Below are 20,050 nucleotides of genomic sequence, written 5' to 3' on the forward strand. Positions count from 1 at the left end.
CTACTAACAACCAAACGAGCGAGATGGGCCGAAAGGCCTCCTCTCGTTTGTAAACTTTGTTTTTAAAGTATTTATTTAGATTTATATGTGCGTCTAGGATACTCAGCAGCAAAAACAGCGGTTTTAAATTTTTATAGAATTTAGTTTGTGTTTCACTGAAAGGTAACTCGTACGGCTGCAGTACTCTGTCCTTTTGGTGTGTCCAGTTTGCTGTTGCATGGGTTTGTGATTTCAAAACTGGTTTTCTAGTCGTGTTGAGTGCGCTGTGTAGGAATTTACAGTCTCTGGGCGAGGCAATCAGTCAGAATTGCTTTTGTCAGGGTCTTGAGAGCTTTTTAAAATAAATATATTGCCCACCAAGTCAAAGCAGAGTAGTTTTAAAATGTATATCCAGTCGGAGCTGATACACCCTTTAAAAAAAGAAATAAATAAATAAAATATAAAAATAAGGTTGTTTAAAAATGAACACGAAATCGGTATGGTCACTGTGTGCGTGTGAGTGTGTATGTCAGTGTGTGTCTCGGTGCTTGTCTGTGTGTGTTCTTTTGCGGTTCTAATAACTAAGATCAATTTTTACCTTGACAACTGAACTAATCATGAATCTTGCTGTCTTTTTTCTTTTTTTTTTTTGCAGAAATTCTGGGGGGGGGGGGAACAAAAGGAAAAGTTAATTCAGTTTTATTATTGTTTTATTATTATTATTATTATTATTGTTTTATCATATTGATACATATATATACATACATACAACTGGGAGATCGGAACAAAGCATTAAGAACCATACCGCGAGTGGAGCCACGTGTCCCCCCCACTCCCATTGTAACATCAGCGCAGCTTCTGTGGAAATCGCCCGTCACTACGGTAAGTGGCTTCTCATTTACTGCAGTGCAGAAAAGTTATGGATTTATCCCTTTTTGTGTGGAGGCACAGCAGCAGCTGCCTTTGGACTGGTGAAAAGAGAGCTCTTGTAGTTTCATTCATCACTGGAACGGGTTTGTTATCTTAAACTAACAACCAGATTGTTTTGCGCTTTCTGTAAAAAAACCTATACCTTATTAAAATAGTAATTGTGGTTTTTTTTTTTTTTTTTTTTTTTTTTTTTTTTTGATTTGAAGAAACTGCTGAGATGTGTGTCTTGCACCGTTGGTCTTGCGATACAAACAGTATTATTTATAGTCAACGAGTCATTTAGCAGACGGTTTTTATCCAAAGCTGTGCAACAGGAGTCCGATTTCCATCGCTGTTATGCTATTGTCTTGTGATGCCCGTATATCCAGGGATGAAAATCGTTTTTGATTTCGGATTCTCTCTCACTAACTTGTCGCATTCTTAAAAAAGCTATATTGTACAGCATCTGCTTGCTGTTAATGTTATTTGATTTTTTTCTGATGGCTTAAGTAACTCCTCATTTTATTGATTTCAGGACAGACCCGAATTTTGCGAATGGCCTCTTTAGGTATGTAGAGGGGATTAAGCTGAAATAAATCAAAGTAAAAACAGAAAAAGATTATATCTTGTGTGCTTTTCATAATTGCTTTATATCTATCTGCCTATCTATCTATCTATCTATCTGTCTCTCAGAGCTGCACCAACAGATTATTTGATTGTAATTTGGATCGAGCGCTCCACAGACGAGGGTCGCTGGTGTCCATCAGGCTGATTCAGCGTTTGCACCAAGTGAAGAAACAGCTGCTGGGTTTCATTGGAGCGCAGTTCTCCACAGTCTAAAGAAAGCAGCGATGATCACAAACCAGAGCAGCTGTTTCTCACTCTTCAGCATATCAACCTGATCGATGAGAGAGAAAGCGAGCAAGCGAGAGAGAGACACACAGACGGAGAGAGAGCAAGCGAGAGACAGACACAGACGGAGAGAGAGAGACACAGACGGAGAGAGAGCAAGCGAGAGAGACAGACACAGGCGGAGCGCGAGAGAGAGAGAGCAAGTGAGAGAGATAGACAGGCGGAGTGAGAGAGAGAGAGAGACAGACAGAGCGAGAGAGACACACAGACGGAGAGAGAGCAAGTGAGAGAGACAGACGGAGTGAGAGAGAGACACAGACAGAGAGAGAGCAAGCGAGAGAGACAGACACAGACGGAGCGAGAGAGAGCAAGTGAGAGAGACAGACACAGGCGGAGCGAGAGAGAGAGAGAGAGAGAGAGAGAGAGCAAGCGAGAGAGAGACACAGGCGGAGTGAGAGCAAGCGAGAGAGACAGATACAGACGGAGAGAGAGAGACAGACAGACAGACAGAGCGAGAGAGAGACACACAGACGGAGAGAGAGCAAGCGAGAGAGACAGATGGCGAGAGAGAGCGAGCAAGCACGAGAGAGTGAGCGTGAGGGAGGGGGAGACCGAGCTCGATCTGGACAGTCAAATAATTATTTTGTGCACCAGTAGCTTTTTTTTTTTTCCCTAAACCATTTTCTTTTTCAAATATGTTTGACGTGTATAATATTATGAAATGTTCATAAATTTCAAGTTGACAAGGTGGGACCATGAAGACTCGCTTCACTCGAGGCAAATTTGAACACAGACCCCCCCCCCCGAGAGAGACCTTTTATTTAATTACATTTTTATAAATACTGTTTTTTGCAGAACTCCAGAATCTAGCGGAGGAAAGGAAGATGGCCGCTGAGACCCTCAATTTTGGACCAGAATGGTAAAGTGTAGCGATCTGCATTCTCCTCTTCAGTCTCATTTGCAGGGATGGGAATGAGACCCACACACGCACCCTGTCGCATAGCAGTTTGATCCACTCCTGGTTTCACTAGGTGTTTAGTAAGACACACCTGAGCTTGTTACCTAGACACACTGTGGGCTCATCAAGCTGGTAGTAAAACCTGGAATGGGCTACACTGCTGTGAAACAGGAGCCTTATTCTCCTCCCTGAGTTACCAGGCTCTGTAAAGTTAGTACTGTGTAAACACTTCCTACCAACATCTGCACATTCCTGGGCGACACTGCTGTGCAATAGGGGTCATTACTATTATTATTATTATTTATTATTATTATTATTATTATTATTATTTCTATCTCTCAATGGCTCTGGGTTTATTTGCGTGTTTGTGTTTTGCAGGCTCCGCGCACTATCCAGCGGGGGGAGCGTCACGTCCCCCCCTCCCTCTCCCGCGATGCCAAAGTACAAGCTCGCCGATTACCGATATGGGCGGGAGGAGATGTTAGCACTTTATGTTAAAGAAAACAAGGTAGGGGGGGTGGGGGGCCCCACCCCCCCGGCGAGGTAAGGGGGCTTTCGGGATCCGCTTCCATGTCCCCGGCAAGACCCCCCCCAACACCCATCTCGTTCTGGGGGGGGTTGGAACCTTTGAGGCCACGGCGTGGCATGTCAGGGGTTTGACTCGGGGCGTATTTGGTACAGCAAACCTCAAGACTAGGGTATCAACCAGCTTTCAAGCTTCTGTTCCTGATAAAAAATCCCATATTAATTATAAATATAATATATTAATATTTTTTTAGTGTTAATTTTAGATGACAGGTGGCCAAAGTCGACCCCTCCGCTCCGAGCTTTTGTTCCAAACCCTGCTCCAAATCGTTACCTTGAACCAGTTAACTCATTAAGTGCTGCTGTCCTCATGTGTGGACAGGCTACTAAGTAATTTTTTGGAGTGTTTTTTTAAAATGTGTTTTTTGTGTTCAACTGTATTGTTATGATAACTTAGTCCTGATTTTTCTGCTGTGTAAAAGTCATGTTATGAAATTACAATTATTATTTCTCTTAAAAAAAAACTAAAAATCTGTCTCCTTTCTTTCTTTCTTTCTTTCTTTCTTTCTTTCTTTCTTGTGTTTTGTAGTTCCCAGAGGAGATGCAGGATAAGGAGTTTGCTGCTATACTCCAGGAAGAGCCTTTGCAGCCGCTGGCCCTGGTGCCTCTGACAGAGGAAGAGCAGGTGAGCTCAGGCTAAATGCTGGCATTACAGTTGTGGCAAAAGCCTTGCATCACCTTTATAGAGCCTTTCATCTCGAGGATCCCACTGCGCCACGCACACGCATACTCGCGCACCTTTCTGTAGAATCAGCTCATTTTGCTGATAAGAAATTAACCGTTTTGAGGCACCTCTCTTCAAAGGTCTGATATCCTTACACCTACTGAGATACAGACTTCATATTTGCAAACATACATACTTCCGGGATGGAAGTAAGACTCCCGCTGCGTCGCGGTTTGATCCACTCCTGGTTTCACTTAGGAGTCTAGTAAGACACAGCTGACCTTGTTAGATATACACTAATTAGTCAAGCTTTTAGTAAAGCCTGGAATGGTTAGTCCAGGTTTTTTTATTCCCATCCCTGTACATATGTTGACCTTGAGCCTGTTTGTTTTATGGTCCTGTTGAAACCCAGTTTCTTTTATGATTTTTAAGCAGTTCTCAATGCAGTAGCGAATGTAGAATTTCCCATTTATGGCTGCTGATAAAATTCTTTTTAAAAATCACTACTATTTAGTGTGTGTTGCCTTTCTTTTGCAGAGGAACTTCTCGATGTCTGTAAACAGTGTGGCTGTGCTGAGGCTGATGGGGAAAGGAGGGGCAGCGATCCCAGGTGGAGTGGCCAGGGGGAGGGGAACCACGAGAGGAGGGAGAGGTGAGGACCACCCGGGCGCTGGCACAACAACCCATGTGTTCTTTTTTTTGTTTTTATTTTAATAATTATTATTAGTAATTTTAGCAGATGCTTTTGTCCAAAGCGACTCACAGAGACCAGGGGGGTGAACTCTGCATCACCAACAACTGCTGCTGCTGCTGCAGAGTCTCTTCCAATAGGATCTCGTTTGCTTTACAGCTGAAGGACGGAGCACAAGGAGGTGAAGTGACTTGCTCAGGGTCACACGCACACACACACAGACACACACACAGACACAGTGAGTCAGTGGCTGCTGCAAAGTCACTTCCAATAGGACCTCGTTTGTTTTACATCTGAAGGACGGAGCACGAGGAGGTTCAGTGACTCGCTCAGGGTCACACACACACAGTCACTGGCTGAGTTGTGATTTGGTATCAAGCCTCTTTTCTTAAACCACTGGACCTCCAAGTCCCACGGAATTAGCCACGTCGGTCCTTCAGTGAGCCAGAAGCCTGTCTAGTCCAGCGCCTCGGTGTAGTTCGGCATGCTTTGTTTTTGACCCAGTCTGTGACTCTGTCCTGTGTGCGCAGGTCGCGGGAGAGGCGATGGCAGTTTCTACCAAAGAAGTATTGAAGACTCTGACGTGGGCTTCAGCCGCAGCGGCGGCAGGGAGATTCACAGGAGCCAGAGCTGGGACGACAGGTGCGTTCCCGTGCTCGCCTTTTTTTTGTCTCGTTGCTTTTTGTAACTCCCCAGAGCACATGAAAAAAAAAAAAATCAAATTTGAAATTACAAATTCATGCTTTACGAGAGAGCAGGGCTTCCCAAGCCGGTCCTCCAGACCCCCGTTGTCTCCTGGTTGTAGTTTCATCTGAGCGCTTGATTTTTAATTAACCAAACCCTAATCATTTGCTTCATTTGACGTTTTTGTGATTGTTCTCGGCTCTTGCTAAAAAAGATAAAATAAAATAGCAGCTGTTTCTTCGATGGTTTCCCTCTGAGCCGTGAATCAGCCCGATCGACACCAGCGACCCTCGTCCTGAGGGGGGAGAGAGACGGAGAGAGAGCGAACGAACGCTCTAGTTCTGAAACTGATGTTCTGCGGTTCTGTTTTTTTCTTTACACAGAGGAGAAAGGAGGTTTGAAAAGCCGATTCGAAGAGATGCAGGTAAGATTGTTTCTTGCTTCTTTATCTATTCCTGTATACGTTGTTACAGCTCTGGTCAAATGTTTTGCATCACCCTCTATATGAAGCAAAATATATTCATTCTATATAAAGTCGAATGAAACCTGCTGGAATAATATTTCATTAACATATTGAATCACACACACCACTGCTTTTGTAGCGTTTTCCACAGAATGAAAAACTGACACATTAAAAAATGACATTTTGGGAAGTCTAACATGAAATACCACTGTGCTACTATTATGGCTTCTGGTAGACATTTTTTTAAAAGTGATATCATTTTGTAGTTTCTTTTTGATTATATGATGTTAAATAAAAGATCTAAATTAAGTTCGTATAGTTTATTTTTACAGTATCGCGTCTCAATCCTAAAATTCTAAATGATCCAGAACTGCTGTGGCCACGGCTGTGTGCTTCATCTGCTCAATGTAAAAAGGCCAGCTTACTGCGCAGGGAACCCATTTCTTATTCGGGTGTGATACTTGGAGGTTGTAGGAGGCTTGTAATCTCTTGTAATAATGTGTGTGTGTATCTACAAATGCATGGATCGTGAGCCTGTCTGTTAGAAGGATAGAAAGTGTATCCAGCAGTAATGCAGAAAAGTTACACAAGAAAAATGTTGCAGAATGATGAAACCCCAGGCTAGCTGTAAAAAGGCTTGTTTAATAATTTTTATTAGACCAGAGGAATGAAGAGAAGACTGCGCTCTCTGTTGTCTCCAAAATTGGTAACTATGCGCTTAATGCCTTTTTATTTCGTATTGCATGTTGATGTTTTTAACAGAAGCATTAGGGGTAAACAGGTTTGGGGAACTCTTCTGGGCTTCTCAAACTCGGTCCTGGGGACCCCCTGTGGCTGCTGGTTTTCATTCCAACCCAGCTCTCAATTACTTAACTAGACTCTTAATTGAACAGATCATTTGCTTGATTAGACCTTTTTACTTGTACAGCTCTTGAACAGTTGCGTATTTTAAGTCAGCTATAAACATTTAATAAGTAACTTGCACTGCAGCTGTATAAGAGCTGAAAACAAGTACAAATGCATGATTAAGCTAATTATCAGTTCAATTCAGGGTCTAGTTCAGTAATTGAGAGCTGGGTTGGAATGGAAACCAGCAGCCACAGCAGGGGGTCCCCAGGACCCAGTTTGAGAAGCCCTGCTATAGAAGGATTTTTTTTCTTTTCTTCAAATGAATAATGGGGGGGGGGGGGGGGGGGGGGGGGGCGGGGGGGCGGTGGCGGTGGGGGGGGGTGGGGGGGGGGGGGGGGGGGGGGGGGGGGGGGGGGGGGGGGGGGGGGGGGGGGGGGGGTGTTTGAAAAATCCAAGAAAAATGTTGGCTGAAAGTTAACCAAAAAACACCACGGCAACGATTTTCAGCTTGGGGAAGGGGTGCGATCTGATTGATCGATGATGATTCGAATCGCAGGTCCAACGCAAACACAGGTGTGCCCGGGGTGGTCTGCAGCTGCATGGACCCCAGGCGTTGGTTGACAGCTAGCGTCGGGGGTTGTTCTTTGTGTCTCCGCAGTCCGGTTGGGCTTTGAAGAGGCGGTGGCAACGGGGGTCCGCAAGGAATACACACGCTCGGACAGCGAGAACTGGCGCACCCTGCGGGAGGAGCAGGAGGAAGAGGAGGCAGCCGAAGGGGGCGGGAACAGCTGGAGACTAGCGGGGGTCCGCAGAGACGGTGAGAGGCGCAATCGCCAGCAGCCGTTTTTGGTGGAGAGATTTTTTTTTTTTTTTATCTGTGCGTGTGTGTGTGAATGATCTGTCATGTATGTTTCTCAGGGTTTGGGTAAATTGTGCTCCGCCCCCTGGGAACCCCCGGTCACGGTCGGCTGGATTCGAACCTGCAATATGCAGGCTATAGGGTGCATCCTGCACTCCACGCAAAGCCCCATTCACATTTTTAAAATTAAGATTCTTTCGAAGGAATTTGAATTGATGCTTTCAGAGACGTGATGTGAATGTTGCGATTCTGTTTAATGCTTTTCATTTTTTTTAAAGGTAGCGACGGCTATACACTGGCCTGTCTTTCTGCACTGGCTGGTTTTTTTGAACCCGTGTCTGTCCACCTCCTCCCCAGACGGGGGTCCCAGGTCCGCGGGCTGGCGGGAGCACGTCGGGGAGCGGAGGCGGAAGTTCGATTTCGATTTCCGGGAGCACGGTGAGGAGCGGGGGGCGCGGAGACTGCGTGTGAACAGCGAGGGCTTCGAGGAGGACAGGGACGGGCTGCCGGAGTGGTGCATGGACGACGAGGACGACGAGATGGGGACCTTCGACTCCTCTGGAGCCTTCATGTCCCTCAAGGTACGGGACAGACCCTCCCTCCTGGGGTCCCTCTCACAGAGATTGAGACTCGTAACCAATGCTGGGGTTCAGAACTCCCCTCAATGAAGTCTGTTATTAATATTGCAATGATCAGGAGCCAGGATTTTGAGCAGGGTTAGAAACTCACACTAGCCCTGCTGCTGCTGCACCCAGTCCTGGGGTTCATCCAAGCTTCAGCACATAGCAGTTTGATCCATTCCTGTTTTTTCACTGTGAGTTTAATCAGACACACCTGAGCTTGTTACCTAGACACACTGTGGGCTAATCAGGCTGGTAGTAAAACCTGGACTGGGTGACACTGCTGTGCAACAGGAGGCGGCTTTCTGTCTGCAACACCTCCTGCGTTTTAGCTTGAATGGGGAGCAATCCACAAACCAAACACGCTGTTTATGAAAGGGTTGATTTTACATGCACAGGGGGGAATAAAAAGTGAATTGTTCTCATTTTTTCCCAGAAGAGCTCGAAGGATCCGATCCCAGAGGAGCAGGAGCTGGAATTCCAGGGCGTGGAGGAGGAGGAGGAGGAGCATCCCGAAGGCAGGAAAGATTCCCGGGAATACGGCTCGGAGCCGGAACGGAAGGACAGCCCTGAGAAAGGTAGGTGAAGGTCATGAGCTGCCCCAAAATTTAATGACATGAAAGGATGTGCAGCGCTGGGATTCAGCTTTAAAAACCAGCAAACAAAATAGAGGCACTGGAGGGTCTGTACTCGTGGTCATTAAAGCGCTCTCTCTCCTCTCCTTTCTCTCTGTCCTCTTTCTGTTTCTCTCTCCTCAGATGGGCAGGTTGCTGTGTGTGCACTGGACAGTGCTGTGAACTGTCCTGCGCCCCCCTCCCCTCCAGCAGTGTCCGTGACCCCCGGACAGAACTCCCTGTCTCCCGGGGAGGTGGAGACCCCGCCACCGGCTCGGCCAGACCCGCTGGACACCGCCCCCCCATCTGCCAAGGGAATCAAACTACCCTCTGAAGGTAAGGGGACGCACTCACACGATCGATTCTGTCCCTCAGCTGGCCTGCATACCCTTATTTTTCTTGCAGGGTTTTTTTGTAATTTCCAACCCAAGTTCCCAAGATTGGACACATCTGAGCTTGTTACCTGTACACTCCTGGAGCTGCTAGGTCTGCTGGTTTTCAACAGAGTTCTCAATTGTTTAACTCTCCTATCAGGGCTTCGGGGTCTATTTGACTCGACTCTAATTTCCAATTAGCTTAAATACTACTTTTCTTTTCATTTCCTGTATAATATTTTATGACTTTTCCCAAGTTGAGGTCATGAACTTATACACAGAAAACAGAACCTTTGAGATGTTTATTTCAGGTCATGTCTACAAATAAGATGTTTCGGGTCACTGTGAGCCGTGGTGTTTATCTATGTAGATTTGTGAGCAGGGAATAAAACACACTACTTTAATTTGTTATTTTATAATTATTATATTTGTATTATTTCTGGAAATGGCTGCACCTGTCTGGAGATATTTAAACAAAAAAACATAATATATATCTACAAGGCAGAGCTTAATTCTCTCTGTCAGTATTGCAACAGCATCTCCCTGGTAAAGACACTCCAAAATGCTCGCAGGTTTGCAGTCAAAGAAGTTTAATCACAGCTTCTGGACTAAAAGAGCAGAAAAGAGTCAAATCTTTGCAAATAAAAACATTGAATCAATTTAAGGCTGTTTTAAATTAACTAGAAATTGCATCGGGTCAATATGACCCAAAACACGACAGATGTACTTAAATTCTGAACATAATCGGAGGGTTAATTGCACCAATTATTGGCTTAATTGATCAAGATTAACAGGTGTTCCAGATGATAACATCCTTGATAACAGTGGTAACTATAGCATCTCTGTCTGTGTGTCTCTCTTTCTCTCATAGAGAGTGGGTCCCTCGGGCTAGTGGCTGCCCAGCTCAGTCCCAGCACCTCCTCCATCCTCTCCTCCTCCCCTCCCTCCTCTGCTGCTATCCATTTCACCACTGGGGGGGACAACGAGGACGAGGACGGGATGAGCCACCTGCAACAGGTAACCCCACCCCCCGACCCCAATTACAACACTGAGCTACAGTATAACACAGTATAGCGCCTTTCATCACAAGAGTCCGTCAGCACTCTGCATGCACACGCACGCACACATCGCCCTATAAAATTAACTCATTTCGCTTCATGAAGTCGAATGAAACCTGCTGAATAATGTTACGTTAACGTATTGAATTACACACTGCTTTGTAGTTTTCCATCAAACGAAAAACTGGACACTTTTATAAAATGTGACCTTTCCAAATCCTAACATGAAATCCTACGGTCGCGGCATCCGCTAACCCTATGAAATCGTAATTCTCAAGTCTCTTTCGGTACACAATGTTAAATAAAATGTAAACGTAGAAATCTTGCCCTGCGAGGGACAGGCGTCCCGTCCAGGGTGTTGTCCCGTCTTGCGCCCTGTGTCTCCCCGGTTAGGCTCCGGCTCGCCGGGACCCTGCCAGGGATTAAGAGGTTAATGAGAACGGATTAAATGGAGAGCTTAATCCCCAAGAAATCCTGCCATTCAGTATTGCTGTACTGTATTAAAATGCTAAGCTTGTTTTGGTGGCACGCACTGCAGTTTCGTGCACCCTGTTCCTCGCGTGTGTTTCTGTGCAGGAGGCGGAGAAGATGGTGGCCTCCCTGCAGGAGAACTCCCTGGAGGAGGAGCGCTTCACCCACACCATGCGGGAGAGCAGGAACACCGCGGCCGCGCTGCCCCTGTCGCACGAGGCTGCCATGAAGTGGTTCTACAAGGATCCGCAGGGAGAGATCCAAGGTGCGCCGCAGAGGGGAGCGGGAGCCACAGCTCTGCCCCGGACTGTTTTTGGGTTAGGGTTGGGGTTGGGGTTGGAGCTCGGGGTTCGGTTGGGGTTGGAGCTAATGCTGGGGGTCAGATTGTTAAGGATGGTTGTTTCTCACCCTGCTTTGCCCCCCCCCCCCCCTTCACCAGGACCCTTCACAACCCAGGAGATGGCGGAGTGGTTTCAAGCCGGGTATTTCACCATGACCCTCCTGGTGAAGAGAGGCTGTGACGAGGGCTTCCAGCCCCTGGGAGAAGTCATTAAAATGTGGGGACGAGTGCCTTTTGCTCCTGGACCATCGCCTCCCCCGCTGCTGGTGAGTCCACCGCCCTGCTGGTCCAGTCCTGCGCTGACTGCAGTTAGGGCTGTATTGTTTTCTAATTTTAAATTATATAGCTCACCCGTGTGAAAATTCCCCATTTTCTGAAAGAATGTTTTTGTTAAATATTTTTCTCGCATAGTAGAACACAGACATCATAACAAACGATTACAGGAAATAAATCTTTATAGAAAAAGACGCCAAATATTGAAATAAAACCGACACACGTCATGAGTTTGTGTCATGTAGTGGAAGCAGATCGCCCCGAGTGGAGTCTGTTTTAAACCATTGTGGTTTGACTGGTCAGGACGCTGATATATTCAACAGCTGGCCGTGTCGCTGTTCTCGCCCAGAATAATTACTCTTATCCTCATCCTTCAGTGTCCTGGAGTTAGAGCTCTCTTGAGAGATCTTTGTAAAGAACCGGTCTCTTATAGTGGTATATTTTGACCAGTAGAGAAGTCAGTGTTTTCTCTCTCTCTCTCTGCAGGGTAATATGGACCAGGAGAGGCTGAAGAAACAGCAGGAGCTGGCAGCAGCTGCCCTGTTCCAGCAGCTCCAGCAGCAGCAGCAGCTATTCCAGCTCATCAACAGGTAACCAGCTGGCAAGACTGGGTGCGCAGGGGACCCCGCGGACCCCAGGAGCGCAAAGCCACTCTGGGGCTTGAATCTTGTACCCCCATTTCCAATACCTGGAACTGCACTGTTGCGCTTCCACAGCAACAGCAGAACAGGGCGTATCTCGTAGGCCGTGGAGACTGGCTTTGAGGCCACGGCGCGGGACAACAGGGGAGGCTCGGGGCGTGTTTGATACAGCAAACCTCAAACTAGGTCTCCTGGTGCTCTCCTGCAACCAGGTTTCAAGCTGCCGTTCCTGGCTTCGTGTTCGACTCTGCTTTCTGTTATAGGGATCTCTTACAGGGTTACATTCAGTGGACCTGAGACCACAGCAGCAGCAATAACTAACACTGTTCCCACAGACACTCAAATCGAGGTAAACAAAACCACCACCAGAAAAATGTAAAAGGAATGGAGAGACGCAGATGTCGTGCGTTTTTAAAACTGCCATTGCTAATTCTTCAAGCATGCTGTGTCTTCTTATTAAACTCCTAGTAAGACCAGGAATGGATCAAACCGCTGTGCAACGGGAGTCGACAAACCAGAATGGAGATCAGGCCACCGCACGGGTGCAACGGGACGTCCCTGCAGGGGACTGTGGCATCGTCGGGTATCAGTCCGCGGCCCCTGATGTTTTAAGCTCTTATTTTTTTTTTGTTTTTTTTTTCTCTCTCATTGTTTCCTGTAGGTGTGGGGAGCAGGGGTTGATTCCTCCTATTAACAGATCAATGTCAGTGCCAGACACAGGGTCCCTGTGGGACATGCATACCTCAGCTTCACAGCAACCAGGTAGGTAAAATAACAGCTCCGCTACCCTGAAACAGAGCCTGGATTCAGGCTCGGTTTATCTCAAACTGGGCAACTTTGGTCTCCCCTGGTAAAGGCACGGCCACATGGTGTGCAGGGGGGAGTCGCGCAGTCAGGGGAGCGCAGGGGTCCCCGGGGGTCTCCCCTGGTAAAGGCACGGCCGCGTGGTGTGCAGGGGGGAGTCGCACAGTCAGGGGAGCGCAGGGGTCCCCGGGGGTCTCCCCTGGCAGCGTAGTGTGCAGGCGGGGGGGAGTCACAGAGTTGGGAGCACAGGGGTCCCTCGAGGGTCTCCCCTGATAAAGGCACAGTCGTGTGGTGTGCAGGGAGCAGTTGCTAGAAGCTGTATTTGTGTGTTATTTGTCAATGCTCCTCTGCTTCAGTACAGTGTGGTTTTCATAATAATCTGATGGAATTTTTTTCATTTCTTTCATCGTAGGCAGTGAAGCCAGTTCGTGGGATTTAACAATGAATTCTTCTACTCAGGGTCCAATTCTAGAACAGCTTCAAATGGAGAGGCAAAAAGTAAGTTCCAGCCTCTTAAATGTTATATCAAAACCCATTCCTGGGTTCACCATGAGTCTGATGAGACTCGTCTTACCTACACACACTGGCTGATCAAGCTGGTAGTAAAACCTGGAATGCTGTGCAAGAGGAGTCCTATTACAATCCCTGTAGTCAAGCTAGAAGAGCTGCTAATAATAATAATAATAATATAATAATATAATATTTATTATTTTTATTTTTGCCTGGCTGCAGCTTCAGCAAGAAAGGCGAGACGCAGAACTCAGGGCTAAGCGCGAGGAGGAGGAGAGGAAGAGGAGGGAGGAGAAGCAGCGCAGGCTGCAGGCGGAACAGAAACGGTGCGAGGAGGAAGAGCTGTTCAGGAGGAAACAGGTGAGGGGGGTTCGCGCCGAAATTGTACAGCTTCCTCGTGGTTATACTGTGACTTCAATCTCCTGGTGAAACCAGGAACGGATCAAGCTGCCGTGCAGTGGGAGTCATCTTCTCGTCCTTGAACAGTTCCACCCATTCCAGATTTCACAACGACCTCGATTTTAGCCCCAGTGTGCGCAGATAACAAGCTCAGGTGTGTCTTATTACACACAGAACAGGAGTGGATCAAAGTGCTATATAGCAGAAATCTGGTTTGCATCCCTTATTTGTATCCTGTATGTCGGGCGTCACAAGGCAATATCATGTAAAAGGGATGGAAATAAATCCTCCCATTGCAGAGAGGTTTGATCCAGTCCTGGTTTCACACCCGCTGTGCTTGCTACCTACACACTGTAGGCTAACCAAGCTCGTATTCAAACCAGGAATGGCTGAATCTGCTCTGCAGTAGGAGTCTCATTTCTGTCCCTCCAATAGACTCCTATTGCATATCTATTTCACCCATTGAAGATTCCCTTCATGTCTGAATCATTATTAATTGTGTTAATTGCTATGGATGTTGTACAAAGCAGTGTGATCCATTCCTGGTTTCACAACAAGTCTAAAGACACAGACCCTCAGAGCTTTATTCCTACACACACACACTGTACCTCATCAAGCTCATAATAAATCCAGGACTGGATCGCACTGCTCTGTAATGGTAATGATGCAGGTTGTTCTTGTTTGTGTGTGTGTGTGTTTTTTTTTTTTCGTCGCTGGTCTGTGTTGGCAGTGCCGGCAGCAGCAGGAGCTGATCATGAAGCTTCTCCAGCAGCAGCAGCAGGGGCCCGCGGGCTCCTCCGTGTGGAGCAGCATGCCCAAGCAGGGCAAGACCCTCCTGGAGCTGCAGCAAGAGACCGAGAGGCAGCTGCAGAAGCAGAGAGGAGGCCTGCAGAGAGCCGGGGTGAGACTCGCACATATTAACAACAGTAGTAATCTTAATTTTACGAAGCGCCGAAATGCACGCATCTCTCTGTACAAACGCAAAAAAAACACAGAACCATATACAGAGTATTAAGAGTAAACCTAGTATAAAAAGAAATCGTGCAAATCGAAAACCAAATCAGGATTTAAAAAAATGCCTGAACGTAAAAGCGTGTTTCTAACTGTTTTTTTGGGGTTTTTTTTTCTTTTAAAGCAGTGGTCTGAGAATTCCTGATTAGAGTAACTTGGAGCTAGTAGCCAGTAGTGCAAGGGTAGTGCATGTTTCATAAACTGACAAAGACGTGCACACACAACAGTTATATCCTCTCTCTCTCTAAGCTGGTGATTTTTTTTATTTTACCTGTGTGCATGTTTTTTTTTTTTTTCAGCACGGAGGTCTGGGTCTGTCTGGAGGCAACGTGTCCAGCATGGCTGGGCAGTGGGGCAGCGATCAGGGTGCCATGTGGGGGGCCGGAGGGGGGCACGAGGGCAAGAACAGCAGCATGGGCATGTGGGACGAGGCCCTCAAGAGCCAGGCGTCAGTCCTCCGAAACCTGGGGCTCAAGACCAGTCGGAGCAGCCCCTCTCTCAGGTAGGGCAGACGGGATCGAAGTGGGGGGGGGGGACGAAGTGATTGGGGGGGGGGATCGAAGGGTGGGGGGGGGTCCCACCCCGGCCCTGGGAACCGGGATCACTTCAGGAATTAAGAAGTTTGTGAGCTCATCAAGGCTCTCTAAAGCACAGAATCTAGTTTTAATAATCTATTCCATGCAGTTGTTTTATGTATTCTGAGCATCAAAAGAAATTTTTCACTATTATAACAAGTTTTATTTTCGGGTGAAAAAATAAGGTATATAAATGACAGACACTGACAACATGTTTTTGTAATCATGCGATCATTGATCCTTGACCACGACACGCCTGAGTGACTGTGACTGAAGCATATGCACTTAATCACCTAATTAGTGACACACTTGATTGAACGCTGGATGCAGAGCGATTTCAGCTGTTGAATTGCAAGCTTGAATAAAAGCAATAAAGAAAATCTCAGAAAAAAACAATATGCCACGTCTGTCGAGAGAGCAGCGCATGCTGGAGGCTGGACTGGGGCAGCGGGGCTGTGGCTGTCCGTCTCGGGCGCTCACAGCCAGCGGTTTCAAACTTGGCGAGACGGTATAACCAGACACACTGCCAATGACGGGCCACCAACCGGGAGACCAAGAGTCACAACACCTGCCCGAGATGGACAGATCATTCTGCAGCATCTCCGTCATGTCAACTGTTAATCAACACAATAAAAAGTCACCGCGTCTGCTCTAACACAGCTTGGCATTTTTAGATCACATCTAGAGAGTTTTATCCAAATATAAGTGATATGTTTATTTTGATGCTCAGTATATAAAAAAAAAAGTGCTTCGTACCTTTTGTTCTAGACTTAGTTTTGCCACGATCGCAATCCATCACTTCTTGAATTGATGGAACAGCAGAGTGGTGTTTTAAAATGAGCTGCTAGCTTCTGGCCAGCCCTACACTTGTATCGCACGCGCCCCATCGTTCTTCTTGCTCTGTCGTTTCCTCGCTCGGCTCCCCGCCCGTGATTAAACAGACGCAAGACGGAGGAGGAGGAGAAGCTGCTGAAGATGCTGCAGGGAATGCGGTCGCAGGACGGCTTCACCACCTGGAGTGAGCAGATGCTGCATGCCCTGAACAGCAGCACCAGCACCAGCAACCTGGACGGTACCACCCCTCCCTCCTATCTAGCTATCTTTCTCTCTGTCTCTCTTTTTGTTTCTTTCATTCTTTCTCTGTCTTTCTGTACTCTTTCTGTACCCTGTGTGTCTCTCTCTCTGTCTGCAAGTGAGGGAACTAAATCCATCCACAAATGTTTTAACTAACCAAAGATAGTGAAATAAGTAAAAAAAAAACAAAAAAAAATAATCATCATCATCGTCCCAGGTTAAATTGCTGCATCTCTCACTGTGGTTTTAATGGAAACTTCTTTTTCGCTCTCTCTCTCTCCCCCTCCTGGCAGTCTCCAGCATCGTCTCGTATCTGAAGGAGGTAGAGTCCCCCTACGAGGTCCACGATTTTATCCGCTCCTACCTGGGAGACACCCTGGAAGCCAAAGAGTTTGCCAAGCAGTTCCTGGAGCGCCGTGCCAAACAGAAAGCCAACCACCAGCGCCAGCAACAGCAGGTAGAGCCCTGAGACGTTACAGCCCTGCCCATTGAAAACAACACTGAAGCGTTACAGCCCTGCCCATTGAAAGCAACACTGAAGCGTTACAGCCCTGCCCATTGAAAGCAACACTGAAGCGTTACAGCCCTGCCCTGCCCATTGAAAGCAACACTGAGGTGTAGAAGCATTACAGCCCAGCACATTGAAAACAGTACTGCTAGTCCTTCAGCAGACTCTCTTATCCAAAGCGACTTCCAGAGACTAGGATGGTGAACTAGTTTGTTTTATGTCTCGTCCGAGGGATGGAGCACAAGCAGGTTGATGCAGAGTACACCCCCCTAGTCTCTGGAAGTCACTTTGGATAAAAGATTGTGCCGAAGGACTCCTTATTAATAATAAAATGTTTTTAATCTTAAGTGTTCAGCTTTGATAGATAGAGATACAGATAGACAGAGATGGTGGTAGAGAGTGAGATGGAGGTAGGAAGATAGATAGGTAGAGGTAGGTAGATAGATTGCTAGTTAGAGGTAGATAGGTAGGTAGAGGTAGATAGATAAATAGATAGGTAGATAGAGAGAGAGAGAGAGGTAGATCGATCTTTTTTTTTTGTTGTTTTTAATCAGCATGAACTGCTTTTATAATAAAGCTTCTGTCTTGTGGTTTCTTACAGCTGTCAAAGGAAGTGGCTGGACTGACCATGAACTTCCCTCTACAGGTAATTTATGTAAAAAATAAATATATATATACACACGTGTACATCCCCATTGGAATCTGTTAGCTCCATCTGCACTTAATTCCGGAGTCTACAGCTCTGGTGGTGAGGCATGCTGGGAGCTGTAGTTTTTTATGCTGCGGTCTTGTCTGACAAACCATACAGTCCTCTTACGATACATCATGTGTCGCTCTGGCCAGACGTTTTGCATCACTAATCTCTCTTCAGAGTCTAGTGAAACCTGCTAGTCTAATGTTAACATATTGAATTACACACGGGGGTTTGTAGATTTCCTTAGAACGAAAAAGTGGCAAATATTTAAAAAAAAAAAAAAAAAAAAAAAAAACTATCCATGTAACTGTGGGCAGGTTTGTAAGCGTGTGCGTCTTCGTGCGTTGTGTTTATCGATCTCTTTGCTTTGTGTTTCCCAGGATGCCATGCGCGGTCTGAACCCCAGCAGTCTGCAGGCTGTGTTCCAGTCCAATCACTGCTCCTCCAAGCAGGCTGTGTACGAGAGCGATCCATCCAGCAAGATGAAGAAGAAGCAGCACCTTGGACTGCACTCGGACCCCAGCATCCTGGGTGAGGAGCCTCCCGCGAGAGACCGGGGCAGGCGCGAGACTCCTATCGCACTGCTGCGTCATCCACCCCCCCCCAAAGACTCCTACTGCACAGCAGTGTGATCCATTCCAGGTTTTACTACCAGCTCGATTAGCCCCCAGTTTGTTTAGGCAACAAACTCCGGTGTGTCTTATTATTTAACTGGGATTGGATCAAACTGCTGTGCAATGGGAGTCTAATTTCCATCCCTGAAGTCTGTTGTGTAGCAGTTTTGCCCATTCCTGGTTTCACTAGGAGTTTAATAACAAGACACACCTGAGCTTGTTACCTAGACACACTGGGGCTCATAAAGCTGGTGGTAAAACCTGGAATTCCTGAAACTGGTTGGCAACAGGAGCTTTCTTTCCATTCCTCAAGACTCCTCATGCACAGTAGGTCCACCCATTCCAGGTTTTACTACCAGCTTGATGAGCCCCAGTGTGTCTAGGCAACAAGCTCAGGTGTGTCTTACTCTTAAACTCAAAGCAAAACCAGGACCGGGTCAAACCGCTGTGCAGCGGGAGTCTGATTTTCACTCCTGTTGACGTATCATTATTGGCTCGCTTTTTATTGCAACCTCTCTTCTTTCTTTCTGGCAGGATATTCTTTCCGTAACCCCCCAGACAGGATGAACCTGAGTGAGATCGAGCTTTTGGAGGACTACTGAACTCTTGCAATAGAATCTGCTGCCTGTGTCATTCCAGTCTTTGCTGAAGAATGTGCACTGTAGGGGGGTTACTGTTAGGTTACAGAGAGAGGAGGGGGGGGGGGGGGACTTTTCACTTTTAAAATATATATAAAGGTAAAATTTAACACCCCCCCGTAGGCACTTGTCTATTACACAAAGCACCTTAAAAAAAAAAACAAGCTAATGCACTTTACAAAGATTTTTTGTTATTCATTTTTTTCTTTTTTTAAAAATCCGTAAGACTGAAAATACTATGAAAAGAAAAAAAACTTTTGATCTAGTTTTTTTTTTTTTTTTTTTTTTGTGCGTGCGTGTTGACGTTTTCCGTTTTTTTTGTTTTTAAAAAAAAAAAAAAAATTAAAATCCTTTCTTAAATCTTTCTTTTTTTTATTGTTTTGTTGTTGTTTTTTCAAAAAAATTTTTTTATTTTTATTTATGTTTTAATACTAAAGTTCTCAAGAACTTCTTAAGAATTGCCACTTAAAAAAAAAAAAAAAAAAAAAAAAAAAAAAAAACAGATTATTTGACCTTTAAATTTATATTTTTTTTGGTGTTTAGTATATATATATATATATTATATACATATATATATATATATATATATATATATATATATATATATATATATATATAATATATATATATATATATATATTAATATATATATATATCACCCAATCGACTTTTTATCTGAAAAAAAAAATGTCGAGCCATTTGTGTAAATGTCCGGATTATTTACTATTAGTGTGATTATTTATATAGTGTGAGTGAAGAAGCGTGTATCAGTGTTGAGAGATGAAGAAGTAGTAAACCTGGGAGGATTATACAATGCAACACATTCCTTTCGATAGCGAGTGAGCCCTGGCCCTCGCAGATTATCACTAGACTTGTCTTTCCTCAGTCAGTTTGAGAGGGGGGGCCCTGTTACAGCTCTTTGATTCTGTCTAATCAGACAGTTTTGTTTCTCTTACAGTTCAGGGCTGGCACGTAATCATTTGATTTTTGGCTCTCGTTGGTTTGCTTGCGAGACACGGATGCTTCTATTTTATTTTTGACAGGCCGAGGTGAGATTTTTTTCTATTTCCGTTCTTACAAATGCAGTTATTAAAACTCACGGCGGAAACCCCAGTGCGTTTGTAGCGACGGGCAGATGTGTCGTTTTTTAAAAAAAAAACAAAAAAACAAAAAAAGATTTTTTTAAAAAATGTGTTGCTGTTTTAATGATGCTAATTGTTTTTTTTTTTTATAAAGAAAAAAATAAGTATTTGAACTAAAAAAAGAAACAGCACTTTCAGTGGACCGTGGACTTCATAAACTCTCCACTTTGTGCATTTTAAAACATTGAATGTATTTT

At 45.6% G+C, this 20,050-nt stretch overlaps 1 protein-coding gene across 5 annotated transcripts; it reads left to right on the forward strand.

Moving 5' to 3' along the window:
* The first annotated feature begins 672 nt into the window (after positions 1–672).
* LOC121305559 (GRB10-interacting GYF protein 1-like) lies at positions 673–18,931 on the forward strand. 5 transcript variants are annotated; one of them, XM_041237216.1, is made up of 27 exons: positions 673–861; positions 1,424–1,456; positions 2,596–2,659; positions 3,077–3,206; positions 3,813–3,908; positions 4,485–4,599; positions 5,169–5,280; positions 5,706–5,746; positions 6,444–6,491; positions 7,293–7,451; positions 7,851–8,074; positions 8,550–8,691; positions 8,872–9,063; positions 9,973–10,118; positions 10,736–10,895; positions 11,070–11,236; positions 11,730–11,833; positions 12,546–12,646; positions 13,101–13,186; positions 13,421–13,558; positions 14,328–14,498; positions 14,908–15,110; positions 16,125–16,255; positions 16,551–16,714; positions 17,367–17,411; positions 17,840–17,990; positions 18,608–18,931. In XM_041237216.1, exons 2-27 carry the CDS (start codon positions 1,444–1,446, stop codon positions 18,673–18,675), a joined length of 3,171 nt encoding a protein of 1,056 aa, XP_041093150.1. In that variant the 5' UTR covers positions 673–861; positions 1,424–1,443; the 3' UTR covers positions 18,676–18,931. The 5 variants fall into 5 exon arrangements, with proteins under 5 accessions (XP_041093150.1, XP_041093152.1, XP_041093151.1 ...); XM_041237218.1 differs by having other exon boundaries at positions 8,553–8,691; XM_041237217.1 differs by having other exon boundaries at positions 1,429–1,456.
* The last annotated feature ends 1,119 nt before the right edge of the window (positions 18,932–20,050 follow it).

Source organism: Polyodon spathula, chromosome 44 (assembly GCF_017654505.1).
Source record: "Polyodon spathula isolate WHYD16114869_AA chromosome 44, ASM1765450v1, whole genome shotgun sequence".
NCBI lineage: Eukaryota > Metazoa > Chordata > Actinopteri > Acipenseriformes > Polyodontidae > Polyodon > Polyodon spathula.